This window comes from Brachyhypopomus gauderio, chromosome 10 (genome assembly GCF_052324685.1).
Source record: "Brachyhypopomus gauderio isolate BG-103 chromosome 10, BGAUD_0.2, whole genome shotgun sequence".
NCBI classification, from domain to species: Eukaryota; Metazoa; Chordata; class Actinopteri; order Gymnotiformes; family Hypopomidae; genus Brachyhypopomus; species Brachyhypopomus gauderio.
In genome coordinates, this window is record NC_135220.1 from 6,897,193 (window position 1) to 6,914,872 (window position 17,680).

The 17,680-nt window shown below is 40.9% G+C and overlaps 1 protein-coding gene across 2 annotated transcripts in view; it reads left to right on the forward strand.

Moving 5' to 3' along the window:
* The window catches only part of LOC143525313 (protein FAM163B-like), a 35,657-nt gene extending 19,876 nt beyond the window's left edge, over window positions 1-15,781 (forward strand). For both annotated transcript variants that reach the window (XM_077019092.1, XM_077019091.1), the window contains 2 exons: window positions 13,521-13,636; window positions 13,771-15,781. In XM_077019092.1, coding sequence (XP_076875207.1) covers window positions 13,544-13,636; window positions 13,771-14,169 — 492 coding nt within the window. In that variant the 5' untranslated portion in view covers window positions 13,521-13,543 and the 3' untranslated portion in view covers window positions 14,170-15,781. The remainder of the gene's footprint in view (window positions 1-13,520; window positions 13,637-13,770) is intronic.
* Window positions 15,782-17,680: the final 1,899 nt, after the last annotated feature.

A 17,680-nucleotide genomic window follows, 5' to 3' on the forward strand; every position in this document is an offset into this window, starting at 1 on the left:
CCTTCCACCTCCATGCGGAGAAGAACTCCTCAATTGGGTTCAGGAATGGGGAATAGGGTGGGAGAAATAGCATCAGCACCCTGTTGTGGGTTGCAAACCATTGCCTGATGATGTTTGAATGATGGAATCTCACATTGTCCCAAATTACCACATAATTTGTTACAGGTAAATCTGGAGCCTTTTCATGGTCATTTAGAGCCATATCACCATCTGGGATGAGAGTGTAGAGTGTATCTATGAATGTGACGAGATGCTGTGTGTTGTATGGCCCTAAAGTGGGAATATGAGTTAGCACACCCAATTCTGAAATGGTTGCACACATAGTGATGTTCCCTCCTCGTTGGCCAGGTACATCAACGGTGGCTCTGTGTCCAATAATATTTCGACCACGTCTTCTGCCTTTTGTCAGGTTGAAGCCAGCCTCATCCACGTATATGAATCGATGGGTTTGCTCACTTGATTCCAGCTCCATTATACTCTACATTTCAGAAGATACAAAAACAAATAACACAAAGTTACAGTATTATCTTACAGTAACAGAATTCACTGAAGATCACAACAAATGTACATTAGTCAAATTTACTGTACTTTATCATTACACGTAGATGATTTACCTGCACATACTGATAGCGAAGCTGCTTCACTCTGTCACCATTCCTTTCAAATGGTACACGATACAACTGTTTCATTCTCATCTGGTTTCTTCTAAGCACTCTGTCAATAGTTGAGATGCTTACTGACTTGACTATATGTTTTCAAAGATGTCATGGTTGTCTATAATGGCACTCTGGATCTCCCCAAGTCTAATAGCATTATTAGCTATGACCATTTCACAGATGGCATCCTCCTGCTGAGGTGTAAAAAGGGGACCTCTGCCACCCCTGTGAGGTAGCCCTGCAGACCTGTGTGGTACACAAGTAGTAAGGCAAAACAAGACAGAGTTGAGTATACTTTTAGAAAATATGTAAAATTGTAATATGAAGTGTTAGTGTGTACTGTAAACATAAAAGTATTACAGTATAGAGTTATTTGGATTACCCACCTGTTCTCTCTACGAAAAGTTTGGATTATTGAGGACACGGTTGATCTCCCAACATTTGGCTGCACCCTTCGTCCAGCTTCAGCCATTGTTAGGCCATGATTGACAACATGGTCTATAAGTGTGGCCCTTATTTCATCTGCAACATGCCTATGTCCATGGCCTCTTCTACCTCTCCCTCTGTTATGCCTCCTTACTCCCCTTCCATGCACTCCTACTGCTCTTCTTACTTCTGGCTGTTGAGCCTGCTCATTTCTTTGTGGATCTTCCATTGTTAGAAATTGTAGAACTGTGTTTTGCTTCCGGTAGTCTATATATGCTTGCCAATTGAAGGTTCATGAGATGCACATTAGAGTACTTTCAGAAAACTGCTTGATAATTAGTTGATCTAGAGTATCAAACACTCCCCTTCATTAGTAAAAGTCATGATTCAGCTGACAGCTAATCACCAGTTCAAACAATATTTACAAAAAAGTCCACTAGAAGTGTATAAAATCGGCTTATTATGTCCTGACAACTGGCTTAACTATTTTGATTATAATGATGTATACAATGAACTAATGGCTAAGTGTTTTGGTGGGGTAGGTCAGTTTAGTAGAGAAAAGTATAATATATTATGATTTGCATGACAAAAGCGATTGAGAATTTGGGAAACAGCCGACAGTTGTACAGAATCATTTGCTATAGTGCTCGACATAATTTGCTGTTTGTATAAAGGAGTGAGAAATGACGATTTGATGTGCACAAGTAACTAGATGATATGCAAATTGAACGAGTAGTTTTAAGAAATCCAATTCTGATCTGAGAAATGCTCCAAAGCGACTGAGAAAAACTGTAATATCGGAATCGGTGCATCCCTAATATTGACACATGTGCACATGTTTTACTTCCAAACTCTGCGCCCCCCCCTGCAACAAAGTGGCCCCCCACTTTGGGAACCACTGTCTTATACAATGAAATATGTATGACATATTTTGGAGAGAACAGCCATTTGACTGCAAATAAGCTAATCAGTTTAGATCACCATGATCAAATTACTAGGAAATTGTGCTAAATGTAGGCTAACTGTGCTAACTGTAGGCTACTTGTACTAAATCATTTGCAAAGATGACTGGGATATTTGAGACATGTACAAAGACATTTGCAATTTGACTAAACCAATGAGAAATGCTATTCTGTTGTGAACAATTGCCAAGGGGTTTCCAGACTTGTCCATGTTGTTTTGAGAATGTCATCTCTGTTTCAAGAAATGAGCCAAATTAATCGAGAAAAACTGTAAGAGATTTAAGAGATTAAAGCCTTGTTTATACTTTCGTGAGTGACCGTAGCACTTGACTCCGCCCACCTCACGCGAATCTCCACGAACGATGGAGGCGTTTATACTTTCCACGTCACATTCTTTGCAGTGTTGTCCGAAACGATATGTGGTAGTATAAAGAAACACCCCTCAAAAACAGGGGAAGGAACATTTACCTGATGAATTTTAATGTTGCTTTGTGTTTCAGGTTTGAAAAGTGCTGGAATTTAGGCTAAAGTACTTGAAAATGCTTGAAATTGTAACTACTTTGTTTCACAACAAATACCTGTCTGAACAGTTCTCTTGTATTATGTTAACAAATACGAGCCTCTTGTAATTCTTGGGGTAAACAGGAGACAACGTGAAGACATTAAGATTGGGCATTTTGAAAATAAACATCCATTAAATAATGTGATAAAAAGCTAATTATTTCGAGTCATTTCGAGTATATGTATAAATATATAACTTAATTAAGTTTAACGTGCTGGGAAATATAGAAATGGACCTTTAAAGCAGGGGTGTCAAACTCTTTTTCACCGCGGGCCACATCGGCATAATCGTTACCCACGGAGGGCCATATGTAACTAACGCTGCTCACGCAGCGGAGCGAGAGGATGGACACAATTGCTGAGATGAGCGAGATTTAATAAAGGGAATACCGAAATCAGGGTCAAAGAAGAAGGCGGAGGTCAGATCTGAGAGGGAGTCTGAACATGAAACACTGAGCGACATGACTAAAGACTAGGAAAACAAAACACGGGTAAAACGTAGAGCAACTGAAACAAACAGATAACACAGGGCGACCAGGCAGCGATAACAAGACATACTTACAACCGGGATATAACTGACATGAACAAAGCAACACGAAAGCAGGAGAAACACAAACACGAATCAACAGCATGAGCGAAGCACAAAACCAATAGATAGACAAAACCACGGATAACTAGACTGGGGAAATGCTGGGACTTATATACAATGAAACTAAACTAGGGACAGGTGACGGCAATGACACGGGGGCGTGGTAACAAACAAGGAATCACGGAGACAAACGAGCGGGGCGGGATAAACAGGCACGGAACACAGACACAAGGGAACCCGGAGTGACAGCTAAGGGAGGGGGCGAGGCCATACGTGACAGTAACTTGTAAATGTACCTACTCCTTAATGTTAAATACCTCTGAATTTATTACTTATTCAAGTTACAAATATTACAGATATATTTGCGTAAATGTAAAAAAAATGTTAGCTTGTTGCTGTTATTATAACAAATCCTTTAAATTTGTTAGGTTATGAAACCCACATTATTCCATCAATCAACGATCAAACTATCCAAGTGAATAAAGAAAAATTGATCAAATATCACATTTACTTTGTTCAAAACTTGAAATATAAAATTACTGTGAAAATAGCGATTGCTTCAAAAATGCTCCCTCTGAAAAAGACTGAAGCCCGGCGATTTCTTTAGCCACATCAAAGCAGCTTTTAATGCCGTTTCGTTTGTGGTTGTGAACACATTCTGTTGCGATCGCAGTTTGCGTTTTAATTCTTTGACAAATCGTCGTTTTTCTTGATGGCAAATTTTGGCATACACAGCTCTGTGTTTGGTTGCAAAATGCCGACGTATATTGTACTCTTTGACAACTGCTACCGCTTTGACAACATACCCATTTTTCTCCTTGAAGCACAAACGTATTCGGTTCCCCATCTTTCTTAAAACACCCTTCTATCTGCATCAATGTTTCTCTTCCTGATCATTTTGGGATCATTATTTGTATTTCCCAATTACACTTATTGGGAAAATCGCATCGATATGGAAACACTGTAGTGTCGAGATGCCGTCACTTCGCGGGTAACATAATTGTGGGAAATGTAGTTTTTGCTCACTTTTACTTTTTTTCATTTTGGACAATTTGGCTTTTTAAGCTCTCGCGGGCCACATAAAATGACGCAGCGGGCCACATTTGGCCCGTGGGCCTTGAGTTTGACACCTGTGCTTTAAAGTGACGTACAAGTGCTTGAATTCCACCTAGTAAAGGTGTATGAACCCTGCAAACATGACTTTGTTTATTGCGCTGAGGCTGAATTTACAAAATTGGAGAGGTGCACGACCTCACGAACAGTGTTGTATAAAGTATTTGAGACCCATACTTGAGTAAACGTACAAGTACTCTATCAAAAAATTTACTTGAGTAGAAGTTGAAGTGTTCTTTAAAAAATTTACTTAAGTAGAAGTACAGAAGTATTCAGCATTTTTTGTACTTAAGTATTGCAAGTAGTTTAGTCTAAAATTTATTACTCAAGTACTGAAAGTAAAAAGTACAAGTATTGTGTTATGAATTAATTAAAGAAAGCCGTCAAAGTTTGATTATCAATTGTTTTTAAATATCACTTACAAGATGTCAAAGATCACAAATACAAGTGTTCTGTATGTATTAAAAAAACTGGGGTTAACACTTCGTACACAAAAAACAGATAACCTATGTCCCGCTACGTCGTAGGTTTGATGCAGAAGTACAAATTCGCCTTCATTTAGCTGAGAAAACGAGGTGTATTTTGGACGTAAAATCCTTCCGTCGGAATCTAAGGGTGAGCCTAATGCCCTGCGTTTACCCTCAATAAATGTCCTTACCCTATAAAAACACTACACTATAAAAATGGACACATGATTAGTCAGCACGTCGCCTTTATTGCCAGCTAATATTAAGTGAATTCTGCAGCACGCCATGAACATAATTAGGTTAGTTAGCTAAGATACCTAACCTAAGTCGTGCTTACTGCGCTCTTCTGCTGTTACCAAACACTGTACCATCTCTTTTAATGAGATAGGCTAAAAAGCGAATTATTTGGAATAATTTCGAATATATGTGTATTTGTAAAAATATGTAAATCAAGCTGAAGGTGCTGGAAAATACTGAAAATGGACCTTCAAAGTGCCGCATAAGTGCATAAATTCCAGCTTGTAACTTCGCACGCACAAAAATCGAGAGGTGCACGACCTCGTGACGCAACCGCGCCCGTGGCCAACGTGCATGGGCGGAGCACCATGCGTCATTTTTGCGTCATTTTTGCCGTGTGGACCCTTGCGGCAGTCACGACGTGTCAAGTGAACCTAGATTACGAAGCTCAAGTGTTCAGTGAAGGCAGCAGCAGAGTAAACGAGACGCGACCGGAGCATGCGCAGTTTTCTCATAAGACAGCCTGATCGCTTGACCCGGAGACAGCGCCAGCTAACATGTTTATAATTGTAACGAGTAACTATACAGCACGTAAAAAATGTATCGGAGTAAAAGTATTAAACTGATGGAAAATATGTAGTGAAGTAAAAGTGGAAGTAGGAGAAAAAAATAATACTCCAGTAAAGTACAGATACAGCATTTTAGTACTTAAGTACAGTAGTGAATTAGTTCTACTTCGTTACTATACAACTCTGCTCACGAATCGACAGTGCGCGAGGCCCTCGTGCACGGGCAGAGCCATAAAAGTGTCACATATATAAACGCCAGGTGTGTGGAGTCGTGCGCTACGGTCACTCGCGAAAGTATACAGTTTTTCTCAGTTGATTCGGTTCATTTCTCACATCATGATTTACATCACAACTAGTGCATTTCTCAAAACAGTTAGTGCAAACAGCAAAACTCAATAAAATACCTGCAAATGATACTCAAAATTCTGTTTTTGCCCCAAAAGCAGATATTTAGGCCAGTCAATTTGTCAGTGCCATCAGAATATCTAGTCTGTGTGTCATTGCCTATGAACAAGGCAGTCAAAATACTTAGTCATGTTGTCAGTGCAACTATAATTCACAGTCAGTGCAGACTATATTCTGATGGAAACTAGCTAAGCTTTTGATTTCAAGAATGCTGCACATTTTGTGGTATATCAAAAACATGTTACACACATACAAACTTACACGGAACACAAAGTTACACATGACTGTATGTGGGAGACTGATAGCAAGAAATTGGACTGGAATAAAATTTGTACAGCAATATTGTTTGACTGTATTGTTTGCACTGCAATCTGTTGACAAAAACAAATTCGATTGAAATTCAGAAAAACAGACAACCGACTGGAAAAACTGCAAAATTAGAAAACTATTCTACACATTCAAAAAAACCTGAGCACATACAGCATCCTCTTGTGTGAAAATGGAACCTCTGCTACCACTATGAGCTATTCTTGATCTCCTATATGGTATAAGAATGCAAAAATGTAAAACAAAAAAATGAATAACGTCAGAATTTATGTCAATGTGCAGCATTACAGCAGAGAGCACATTTCTGAATTACAGTACATACATGTTTTCTCTATGAAATGTTTGAATGACTGAAGACACAGTTGTTCTTCCAATATTCAGCTGCACCCAACTTCCAGCTTCAGCCATTGTAAGACCATGACTTACATGTAAAACATGGTCCACAATTGTTGCCCTTATTTCACTGTTTTGTCCCCTCAGCCTTACACCACACAGTCTTACCCCTCTACACCACAGTCTTAACCCTCTACACCACAGTTTTACTCCTCTTCTTGGCTGTTCATCCTGTACATGGACTTGTCTTTCTATTATGAGACTTTGTGATACTGCAGTGTTTAGCGTCTATAAATGTTTTAAAGTAAAGGTTCATGAGACGTACCTCTGACCTATGGTTGAGACCATTGATTGATCTAAGCCTTCACCAATTCCCTTTCTTACTGTAACTGAATGTTCACTTGCAAACAATTGCAACTAATCAAATTAGTCAAATTAATATTTTGAATGCAAGTCTAAGTCGAGTCTGAAGTCACTGTATATGCGACTTAAGTGCGACTCGCGAGTGTTTAAAATGGAAACAAATTAAGTATTATATCACCATCAATTCTTTGTGTTGACTTGTAACTCAGTAGCTCAATTTTTACCCACGGCTGGATTTTCAAACAAGCCCAATTTGCTGTGAAAACCGCGAACCTAACAATTATGTTCACTCATACCAGGGTAAGGTGACACCAGCTAACACTCGCGAGGTAACTAACTATTATTTAACATATAGCTAGTTCCATTAGTCATCCTACGGAGTGGTAAAACAGTCTATATTATTATGATATATTATAATATTACAAATGATACTGACAGCTTTAGTTCACAATATCTAGCTAGGTTAGCAAGCCAAGTAACGTCAGCTATTGATTGTTTACATCAGTATCAGTCAAGTTCATGACACACACGTCTACTCCCAGCTGAGAGCTTGATCTTTCAAATGCGGACAGCAACTGTTCCACTGAAACCGGCAGGGAACAGCATCAACTGTTAGTCGCGAGCTTCCAACTATGTAGTCTGCAGCAGTGAAATGCTGGATACACACAAAGATGCTCCGCATCACAAAGTTTTCCCCTTCATCTCTCCTAATCAGTGTTAATTTTGACAGCAATTTTGGATTTAGTTTTAGTCTTAGTCTTTTGACTAAAATGTAATTTAGTTTTAGTCATAATTTAGTCATTGATTTGTTTTTAGTCTTAGTCTAGTTTTAGTCGACTAATTATCATTGGAATTTAGTCGAATAATATCAAAATAATTTAGTTGACTAAAATATAAATGGTGTAGTAGTCATTATATACACTTGCACAAAATGAAACATTTATTAACCAGTTACAGAATATTATTTTTTGTATGTGCAATATATACAAAAACAAATTTCCAAACAACTCTATTGACCTGAACTTATAGTTATTGAGCATAACAATAACAAAACATTGATGACCAGTAGGTCCGCTCTACCTGAAAACATATGGAGTTTATGAACAATGCATATTACATTCTATATAAAACTGGGCGCCGTAAAACAATGCCATAGCCCGCAGATGTCGTTTCATTTGTCGTATTTGTCCCGACATCATCATTCCTCATGGTTTACACAGCATCTTGTTTTTCTCAAAGTCAAAGGAGAAATGTGTCCATATATCGCCGCTCATCTTTCTCCCTGCTGACATTGTCGAGTTAACTTCGAGTTTAATTTCATGAGTGACCACAGTTCACGCGCTGGTTTTGTCCTAACGGGTTCTGCGCGATGTGAAGACGTTAGTTCTGATTGGATGGTTACCCGGTTTGTCCCGCCTCTCCGTGTACGCTAAAGTAGTTACGGTTGGATCTCTTCTTAACTTATCCCTACCTTTCACAAAACTAAATCAGGTCTGATTGAATGTCGTCGCTGGACAATATTTTCGTCTCGTTTTTATTCGTTGACGAAAATGTCCTTTAATTTCGTCATCGTTTTTATCCCTTCGTATAGTTTTAATTTAGTTATCGTCTCGTTTTCGTCATGAAAAAAGGTTCGTTGACGAAAACTATGACGAAAATTATTCGTCAACGAAATTAACACTGCTCCTAATTGCACAAACCCATTTTCTTTTCTGTTAGTCGTCAGCCGGAAAACCATGGAAACTGAGATATGGCTGTTTTTGCTTCGAGTCTGAACACCCTGGTACACTGCAAAAGCTCTTGTTCTTGGACTCTGCCATTGTTTAATGTGTAACGGAAGTAACTTTACCCTGCTACGAGAGTTTCCGGAAGAAAAAATGCGGAAGTGTGAAAAGGGCCTATGGGCGGTGCCGACAAGGGGAACATAAACACAGAGCACATGGCGACACGCTGAAAAAAAAAGAGACATAACTACCAGGCAGTTATTTCCCAATGCTGCATAAGAACAGGTTGACATACACCTGTCTGTCTAAAACAACATTATTAAAGAGAATACTTAAGCAATCTTTTAGATTTAAAAAATTTACAATGTGCTTTGACCTACAAAGATAATTAAAACAAATCTGATTCTTGAGAAGAGAGGACTATTCCTGGCCAGAGCTGAAAAAGGCATTGAATATACCAATGGAAATTGAATTTGGTGGAGTTAGGATGATTTTCTTTTAGGGAGAAACCTGGTCTCTATGTTGGAGTATTCATTTGTGTGACTACATGAATAAGGCCTAAATACACTATTAATAGACTGCACTATTAACATTATATAATATTTTAATTGCATTAGTAATACTATTATTATACACACTAAAGTCTAATAGATAGACAGACACATGTTAAGTATGATGCATATGACTTTTGCCTGGCCTGAGACCTTAGAGGCATATAGCAGCAAACATCTGAAATTGAACTCCTATATCATTTCACAATATGCCATATTGCCAGTTAGATCTGTTGGACCAGGCTAAAATCAGGTTTGTCGTACAGGCACCTGTTATGTATGATTCATATGAGTTTTGTCTGGCCCGACACCTTAGAGGCATACAGCAAGCCACTGAATTTTACTTCTTGAATCGTGACCTAGGCACAATAATATTCAACATGCCATATTGCCAGTTAGATCTGAGGGCTAAAGTGGCCAGGCCAGGCTCAAACCAGGTTTCTCTTACACATAGGAACCTTGTATGTATGATGCATACGTTATTTGCCTGGCCCGGTGCCTTAAAGATAAAGGGCAAGCCTCTGAAATCGACCTCCTGAACAATTTCATCTGTGCGCACCACTGCATGTGTCATGTTTCTAGTTAGATTTGAGGGCTAAAATGTTGTTGGGCCAGGACAAAATCAGGTTTCTCATACATAGAGTAACCTGTTATGTATGAAGCATTTGAGTTTGCCTGACCCAAGACTGTAGAGGAATACAGCAAACCTCTGAAATTGCCCCTCTGAATCATTTGACCTGTGCCCACCACTCCATGTGTCATGTTTCCAGTTGGATTCGAGGGCTAAAATTATGTCGGGCCAGGCCAAAATCTGGCTTTTTCTACATATAGGAACCTGTAATGTATGATTCATATGAGTTTTGTCTGGCCTGACACCTTAGAGGCATACAGCAAGCCTCTGAATTTGCCCCTCTGAATCATTTCATCTGTGCGCTTAACTACTCAATATGCCTTGTTTCCAGTTAGATTTGAGATATAAAATGATATTGGGCCAGGCTAAAATTAGGTTCCTCTCTTAGGGAGCGACCTGTTCTTCATGATGCATTTGTTATTTCTCTGGTCCACCATCAATAAGGCCTTCAATAAGCCTCTGATACTGCCCCTTTAAATCCATTCACCTATATGCCCATGTAACGTTTCACGGGGAACAGGCGTGACGCAAGTGCAAGATTATATGAGATTTAATTAAATGACAGGTAACAGAAACATACGCGCAAACATGATTAGAACAGGACAGAACTACGGCACAAACTCAGACCAACAGGTAGAAACATGAAACCCAATAACCAGACACGTAGACCAAACGAAGACCATTACATAGAAATATAACACAGATCTACCAGGAACATAACAGATACCTTGAGACGGGATGGGATGGCTAAGCAAACACGGAGACATACACGCAGGCTTAGACAGACGAGACGAAAAGCACAAAGGAGACAGGGATAACAGCGAACGTGTACGGCAGGCAAAAACCGGGCGAGGGCAAGGAAGACAGAGGGAAGCACTACAAACAATGACCAACACGGAGGACTGAAACAGAAGGGAAGATATACACTGAACAGGGGAGTGAAACGAGGTTCAGGTGTGGCCACTAACGACGGGGCGGAGCAGACAGCACAGAACCGGGGAACTAGGCGGGACCAGGGAGGAGGGCGGAGCTGGACGTAACAGCCCACTGCTCAATATGCCATGTTCTTCTTCTGATTCATTGGTGTTCTAGAACAGCATTTCTGTGTTTTTAGTTTTCAAATCTAAGACTATGTTTCCTTACATTAGAAATGCTGACTAATTCAATTATCATGTACTTGAAATAGAAACCATTTTACAAAAGGAATGCTTTCATTATATTTTAATATTTTTCTACATTCACAAAATCAGTATGGGAAACATTAAATGTATTCTCCTATTTGTTAAATTTATCTCTGTTAAACAAAGTGCGCAGCAACCACGCATCGTGAACACAACCTTTTTGAATAAGGAACCAACTTCAGCCGCCGAATAAGGAGCTGCGAATAAGTAATCAAACAAATCTGAAACTGCGAATAAGGAACCAACTTCAGCGTCATCACCAGCCATAGATAAATTTTTAAAAACTACCGCGTTTAGCCGATTTTAGGGACTTACGCTTGCAAACTGTTTCGGGAACAGATAGTCTGTTAGTCTGTGGCAGGAACAAACAACTGTTCGTCTCGACTGTGGTAAAACTACCTGTAAAAAATCTCTAGGAAGGCAAACAGAAAATAGTAGGCCTAGTTCTCACAAATTTAGAAAAACAATTGCAAAATTAGAAAAACGCTCTGCAGGAGCATCAACAGGAAGCATTCCTTAGGTCAGGGGTACTCAACTGGCGGACCGCGGTCCGGATCCGGACCCGAACGCAGTCCTGTCCGGACCCAATCTCATTCCTGATTAACTGGATACGGACCAAAACAAAACCGTAGCATTTATTTCAGGGCTACTGACAAAACACTCCGTCACGAGTGTTACGTTTGCCACCCCCGCTCAACAATTTACGTTCGCCACCCCGCTCAACAACAAGCCTGCCTGGTTGACGCTTCGCGAGCGGCGCGAGGGTCCGCGCGGCAAAAATTACGTAATCGCTGTTGCTCCGCGTGTGCGCGAGTGCCTCGCGCGCTGTCGGTTCGAGAGGTCGTGCACCTCCCGAATTTTGTAACTTCGCGCCGCGCTTCAGCGCAATGAACAAAGTCACGGTTTCAGGGTTCATACACCTTTATAAGGTGGAATTAAAGCACTTGTACGTCACTTTCAAGGTCCATTTCAATATTTCCCAGCATGTTAAACATAATTACGTTAAATATTTATACATATACTCGAAATATTTCGCTTTTTATCACATTATTTAATGGTTGTTTATTTAAAAAACGCCCAATCTTCACGTCTTCACGTTCTCTCATGTTTCGTCCTGGAATTACAAGAGGCTCGTATTTGTTAACCTAATACAAGAGAACTATTCAGTCAGACAGCTATTTGTTGTGAAACCAAGTAGTTACAATTTCAAGCATTTTAAAGTACTTTAACCTAAATTCCAGCACTTTTCAAACCTGAAACATATAGCAACATTAAAATTGGTCAGGTAAATGTTCATTCCCCTGTTTTGAGGGGTGTTTATACCACATATCGTTTCGGACAAAACGCCTATCGTTTCGGAGAACACTGCAGTAACGCTCGCGAAAGAATAAACGCCTCCACCGTTCGCACTCCCCCCCCCCGCTCAACAACTTACGTTCGCCACCCCCGCCGCACCGGACCTCAGGTCACAGGTATCTGCCAAAATTGGACCGCGGACAAATTTAGTTGAGTACGCCTGCCTTAGGTGGTTCTGTCCTTGGACAAAATTCACAAAAGAGAAATGCTTTCAGAATGGCATCTAAAAATAAAGTGGTGGAGAGGCATTAGCCATTACTTTGATTGCATGTACCTTTACACCATCTGATAGCGTTCGTTGATATTGGATTCCAATTAATATTATTCCACCTCCCTTGAATATTACTACACCCCCCATGAATATTATTACACCTTTCATTAATATTATTACACCTCCAATGAATATTATTACACCTCTAATTAATATTATTACACCTCCAATGAATATTATTACACCCCCACATGAATATTACACTCTCATGAATATTATTACACCTCTCGTGAATATTATTACACCTCCAATTAATATTATTACATCTGCAATTAATATTAGTACACCTCCAGTTAATATTATTCCACTTTCCATGAATATTATTACGTCTTCCATGAATATTATTACACCTCCCATTCCCATTAATTCGTCCCTTACGTTTAATATATTGCCTCTGCCTGGAAGGAACCTCTTGGTCACAGCAAGACTTCCTGTTTCAGTTTTTTTTTGTCACTCTGATTTATTTTTCTCTTCTCAAACCAATGTACCTTAGCACACAGCCATTTTGCTGTCCAGGTCATATGTGGGAAAAAACATAACTTATTCTTTTGACATGTGTGATTGGAGTTAATAAAGTTCAACACCAAGTACTGAACATTTCACTAAGGTTTGCAAGGTTAACTGAAATATAGGTGCCTTTTCTCCCCTGAACTGAATCAAAGACCAATCAGGTCATTGTTCAATTCAGTTCCACACAACACTTCTTTTCAATTACTTTGGTAATGACTCTGTTTTTGATTATTCTTGTTCTTGTATTCATTCGTTCATGTGTTTGCTGATTGTCACTTTCTCATTCAGGGTGTTGATGGAGAGCTTTGCGAATGACAGCCGGGACAGTGGTAATCACAGGTGGGATTCTAGCTACAGTAATCTTACTGTGCATCATCGCTGTACTGTGCTACTGTAGGCTGCAGGTAAGTGGCCAAGCTGTAGCTAAGCTCTGCAAACACAAAGGTCCTCCATCCCTAAATGTAACATTTTGTCATTGGTGCTGCATTAAATACATTGTTGTTGTTGTTGTTATGCGCTGCATCATCTCTGGCCTCAGTACTACTGCTGTAAGAAGGAGGAGTCAGAGTCGGAGGAGGAGGAGCCTGACTTTGCTGTTACATCACGCCTTCCACCTGTGCACTCCAATCACAACATCCTGGCGACCACGGTTCCCACAGCCACCTCCCCCAATGGGCCCGCCCTTTTCACACCGCCCCCGGCCCGCAAGTTGACGCGCTCACAGACGTTCTGCCCATCCTGCACGCACTACGACGTGCCCTTTTACCTTCAGCAGCCGGACAGCGTGTTGAACGGAGGCGAGCGCCTGACCTACCGCAGTGTCCAACAGCCGGAACTGCCCACGCTCCTGCCCAACTACCACAAGCTCAACCTCAATCGCTCCGTCACCATGCGGGAGACATTCACACGCAGCGTCAGCATCAGCACCGACGTCTAGCCCACTCACTGGCGCCCCCTGGAGTCCTGGAGGTTCCACGCATAGGCCAGCACAGGAGGCACAGCAGTAGCGATGTACACAGACTGGTAGCCAATGGAGATCTGCTGATGTTGCATCTGCTTGGAGGAGACCATGGATTCTGCATGCAGTGAAGTGTTACATAAGCACCTAGTAGCGATCTGCCATTTTGAGAAGGCAAACTGTGGTCCACACTGCTAGAATGTGAGATGGAGGATTGTGGCGAGAGTAACATTCAGCACAAGCCCCCATGAAGCGGCTTGCCTGCTGTCCCTCTCCCTCAGGTGTTACCCACTGACTGTGTGCTGGTTGGTGATGATAAACAGTGACAGACAAAGATATGCTGGTGTCTTCAAGAGAAGGACCTCAGAGCGTGGCCTTCACGTCCGACCCGCTGGTGTTGATGAGGAAGACCACAGTCAGAGTGTGACTCTTACTTTTGTACATACTCGTAGATTTTGTATCGTCAGAGCTTTGCTTCAGTGAAGATTGATGTTTAAGCAGGATTTTATGGATGATGAAATAGCAACCAGAAACCAGCAGTTCCACAGCAGGCACCAACTAAAACACACGCTATAAACTCCCCATGTGGGCTGCAATAAATGTAATGTAGATGGTTATATACAAAGTATACTTAAAGTACTCAGAACACAGAATAAAAATTATTTTTAAAGCCTCACTTAATTATTATGGAGACAGGTAGTTGTGTTTTTACCTTTATCATATGAAATGCTGTTCCTCCTGTCCTGCTCTGCTACTTTAACTACTTCTTCACCCTCCTGATTCATTCTGTGGCCACTGAGCTTATACACTTGAATTATTCGGCAGTACAACCCGCCTAATCTGCCATTGTGGCAGGAACATGCTGTGAAGCTTTATGGCTCAAGCAGGTTGCAGCGCCTCCTGGACTCCTGGATTACAAGGGCTAAATGTGCTCTTTTCAATGCCGGCTTGCTAGACTGAGAGTGAGACATTACAAGATATTACAGGATATTACAGCAGGATATCAGGACCATATCTATTTCGCTTCTTTGGCATAAATTTTAGGCTAATTTATCAGACGTATGAGAAGAACGTTGAAACCAGCTGACTCCTTTTGTATGATGACAAGCTAGAGAAATATTGAATTTTTATTTTTGTTCCAGTTTCTCTGGTTTAGAAGTGCTGGTCATTCTGGTTTAGCAGTGCTGGTCTCTCTGCTGGTCTTGCTCTATGGATCCTAGCAATGATTTTCTCACAATTATGGAGCAACCTCAGATCATCAAATCTAAAGAGTCTTTACCTTATTACACAAACACACACACACACACACACACACACACACACACACACACACACACACACACACACACACACACAGACCTTACACCAGGTAAACAAATGCTCCAGTTAAGCAAGACAGTTAATTTCTTCTTCTTCTCATTATTATTCTTATTATCGCTGTTGTTGATGATGTTGTGTTCTTCCCCTGTATTGCAACTTTATCACTAGGTTTCAGCATTCAGGCTCTCTGTTAAGGTGTTGCAAACATGCTGTCATGTTTTAGCCTGTACAACTATGAACACAGTATTGATAATAAAAGTGGTGAAAATGATTCAATCCCATTTCAAGTCACATACAAAGCAACTAGTGTGCGACTTTCAGGAGATTCCAAATGGATATAAATAACCCCCCTGAATATAAAAAAAATGCATTCAAGGTTGCACACAGTGGTGCTGGTAAATGTTGTAATTGCACTCTTCAAGGAGACGTTACGTTCCCCATGAGGTCGCACACCAGTGTGGCCAAGTCTATTTCAATTTAACATGTTGTTCAACAGGCCCAGATAATAATGTCGAGTTAATGAGACAACACCAGACCTCAATGCAGTTAATGTGGGGAAATGAATTTCAGCATTTTCATTGCCTTGGTTGTGGTTATCTGATGGCCAACTTTATCTCCATCTACTGACCCGCTGAGTAGCTGTGGGAAAGAGCACGTTGCCCCACATGTAATCACATCTAAACCATGTCTGAACGTTGAATGGTGTCACTGCAGGAAAGGAGGCAGCTACCCGTGGGCCAAAGCAAGACTGAAAGGTGCAATTATACAACGTGGGCTTCAGGTAAGAAATTAGACAAATAATCCATCCTAAATAGATCACACAAGTGCAGGAGTGAGTTTTAGCAGAAACACACACACACACACACCTCGAAATCCCAGCATGCAAATTCAAGTCTATATCACAGAAGCAGCCTCATGCAGTCTTGTTCTTGAATCCCAGTGTAATGAGGGGATTCGGAGAAATGCCGAGACCGAGGCATTGATAACGGACAAGTTTTTTTTTAGATATAGAGCGGTTGCAGTTAAAGACAACAAACATTTACTGACGCACTTAAAAGGGGAGATTCAAACAAAGACAAGCAACAACCACCACATTGACACTTTAAATACCTAGACCTAAACAAGACCCAAGTGCAACACATCACGATAAGGAGACAGGTGCGACGAATGAACATACCCACACCCAAAGGAAATACATATACAGACATCAACAGACACAGACTACAGGCATGCACACGCCCGAGGGGAGCAGTCGGGCGGTACCGTGACACCCAGTAACCTTGAAAATCATGCCCTGCACGACTGAAACTTGTTGTTTCAGTGCTGATCCTGATGAAGAAAACTGCTTTTTATGCAAAACAAAAAAACTATACCACTCCCATTTAACAACCACTATGCTTTCAGTCCTCTGATCGTGTGCCCATTACAAGGTGTCTCGACACCTTCCTCTCTCTTGCTCTTTCTCTTTTTGCCTTTGCTTATTCGAGTCTCTATCTCCTGCGCCGCTTCCTGGCCCATCTCAAGGTTTCCCCCAGCTATACCCTTCCTATCAGTTATACTTTTATCAGTTATATTTTAGGAAGGGTTTTTTGTTTGTCACAGCATTCGCCTGCTGCTAGTTACTTCCCCTGGCATATTTACTTCTACTTTGTTTTACGCATTGAGTTTTCCACGTCCTTTGAGTTTTCTTTGTTACTTTTTCTCCCGTCTCTTACGGCTGATTTTTCTTTTTACGCGTTGAGTTATTACGTGGTTTTGTGTTGGCTTTCCTCCCGTGTTATCACGGTGGAGTTGTCTTGCGCGTCATTTGTACGCGTTTCTCTCTCTCACTGACTAGTGGCTCGACCGCTCCCACTATCGGTGTGAGCCGGCACTTGGGTCCACCTCTTTCTTAGTTTTTACACGCAGGGTGTACTCATCTGTACCACTGCATTACACAATCACTATGCGTAGGGTCAAGGCCGTAAAACTCTACTCGATGCTTGTGATCTCCGGGTCCTTAAACATCACTGAACCTCAAACAGGAATGCCACTGTCAAGGAAATAACATAATGGGCTCAGGAATACTTCCAGAAAGCATTGTCAGCACACACAATCCACCGTGCCATCCGCCGTTGCCAGCTGAAACTCTACAGTGCAAAGAGGAAGCCATTTCTACGCAAGCTCCACA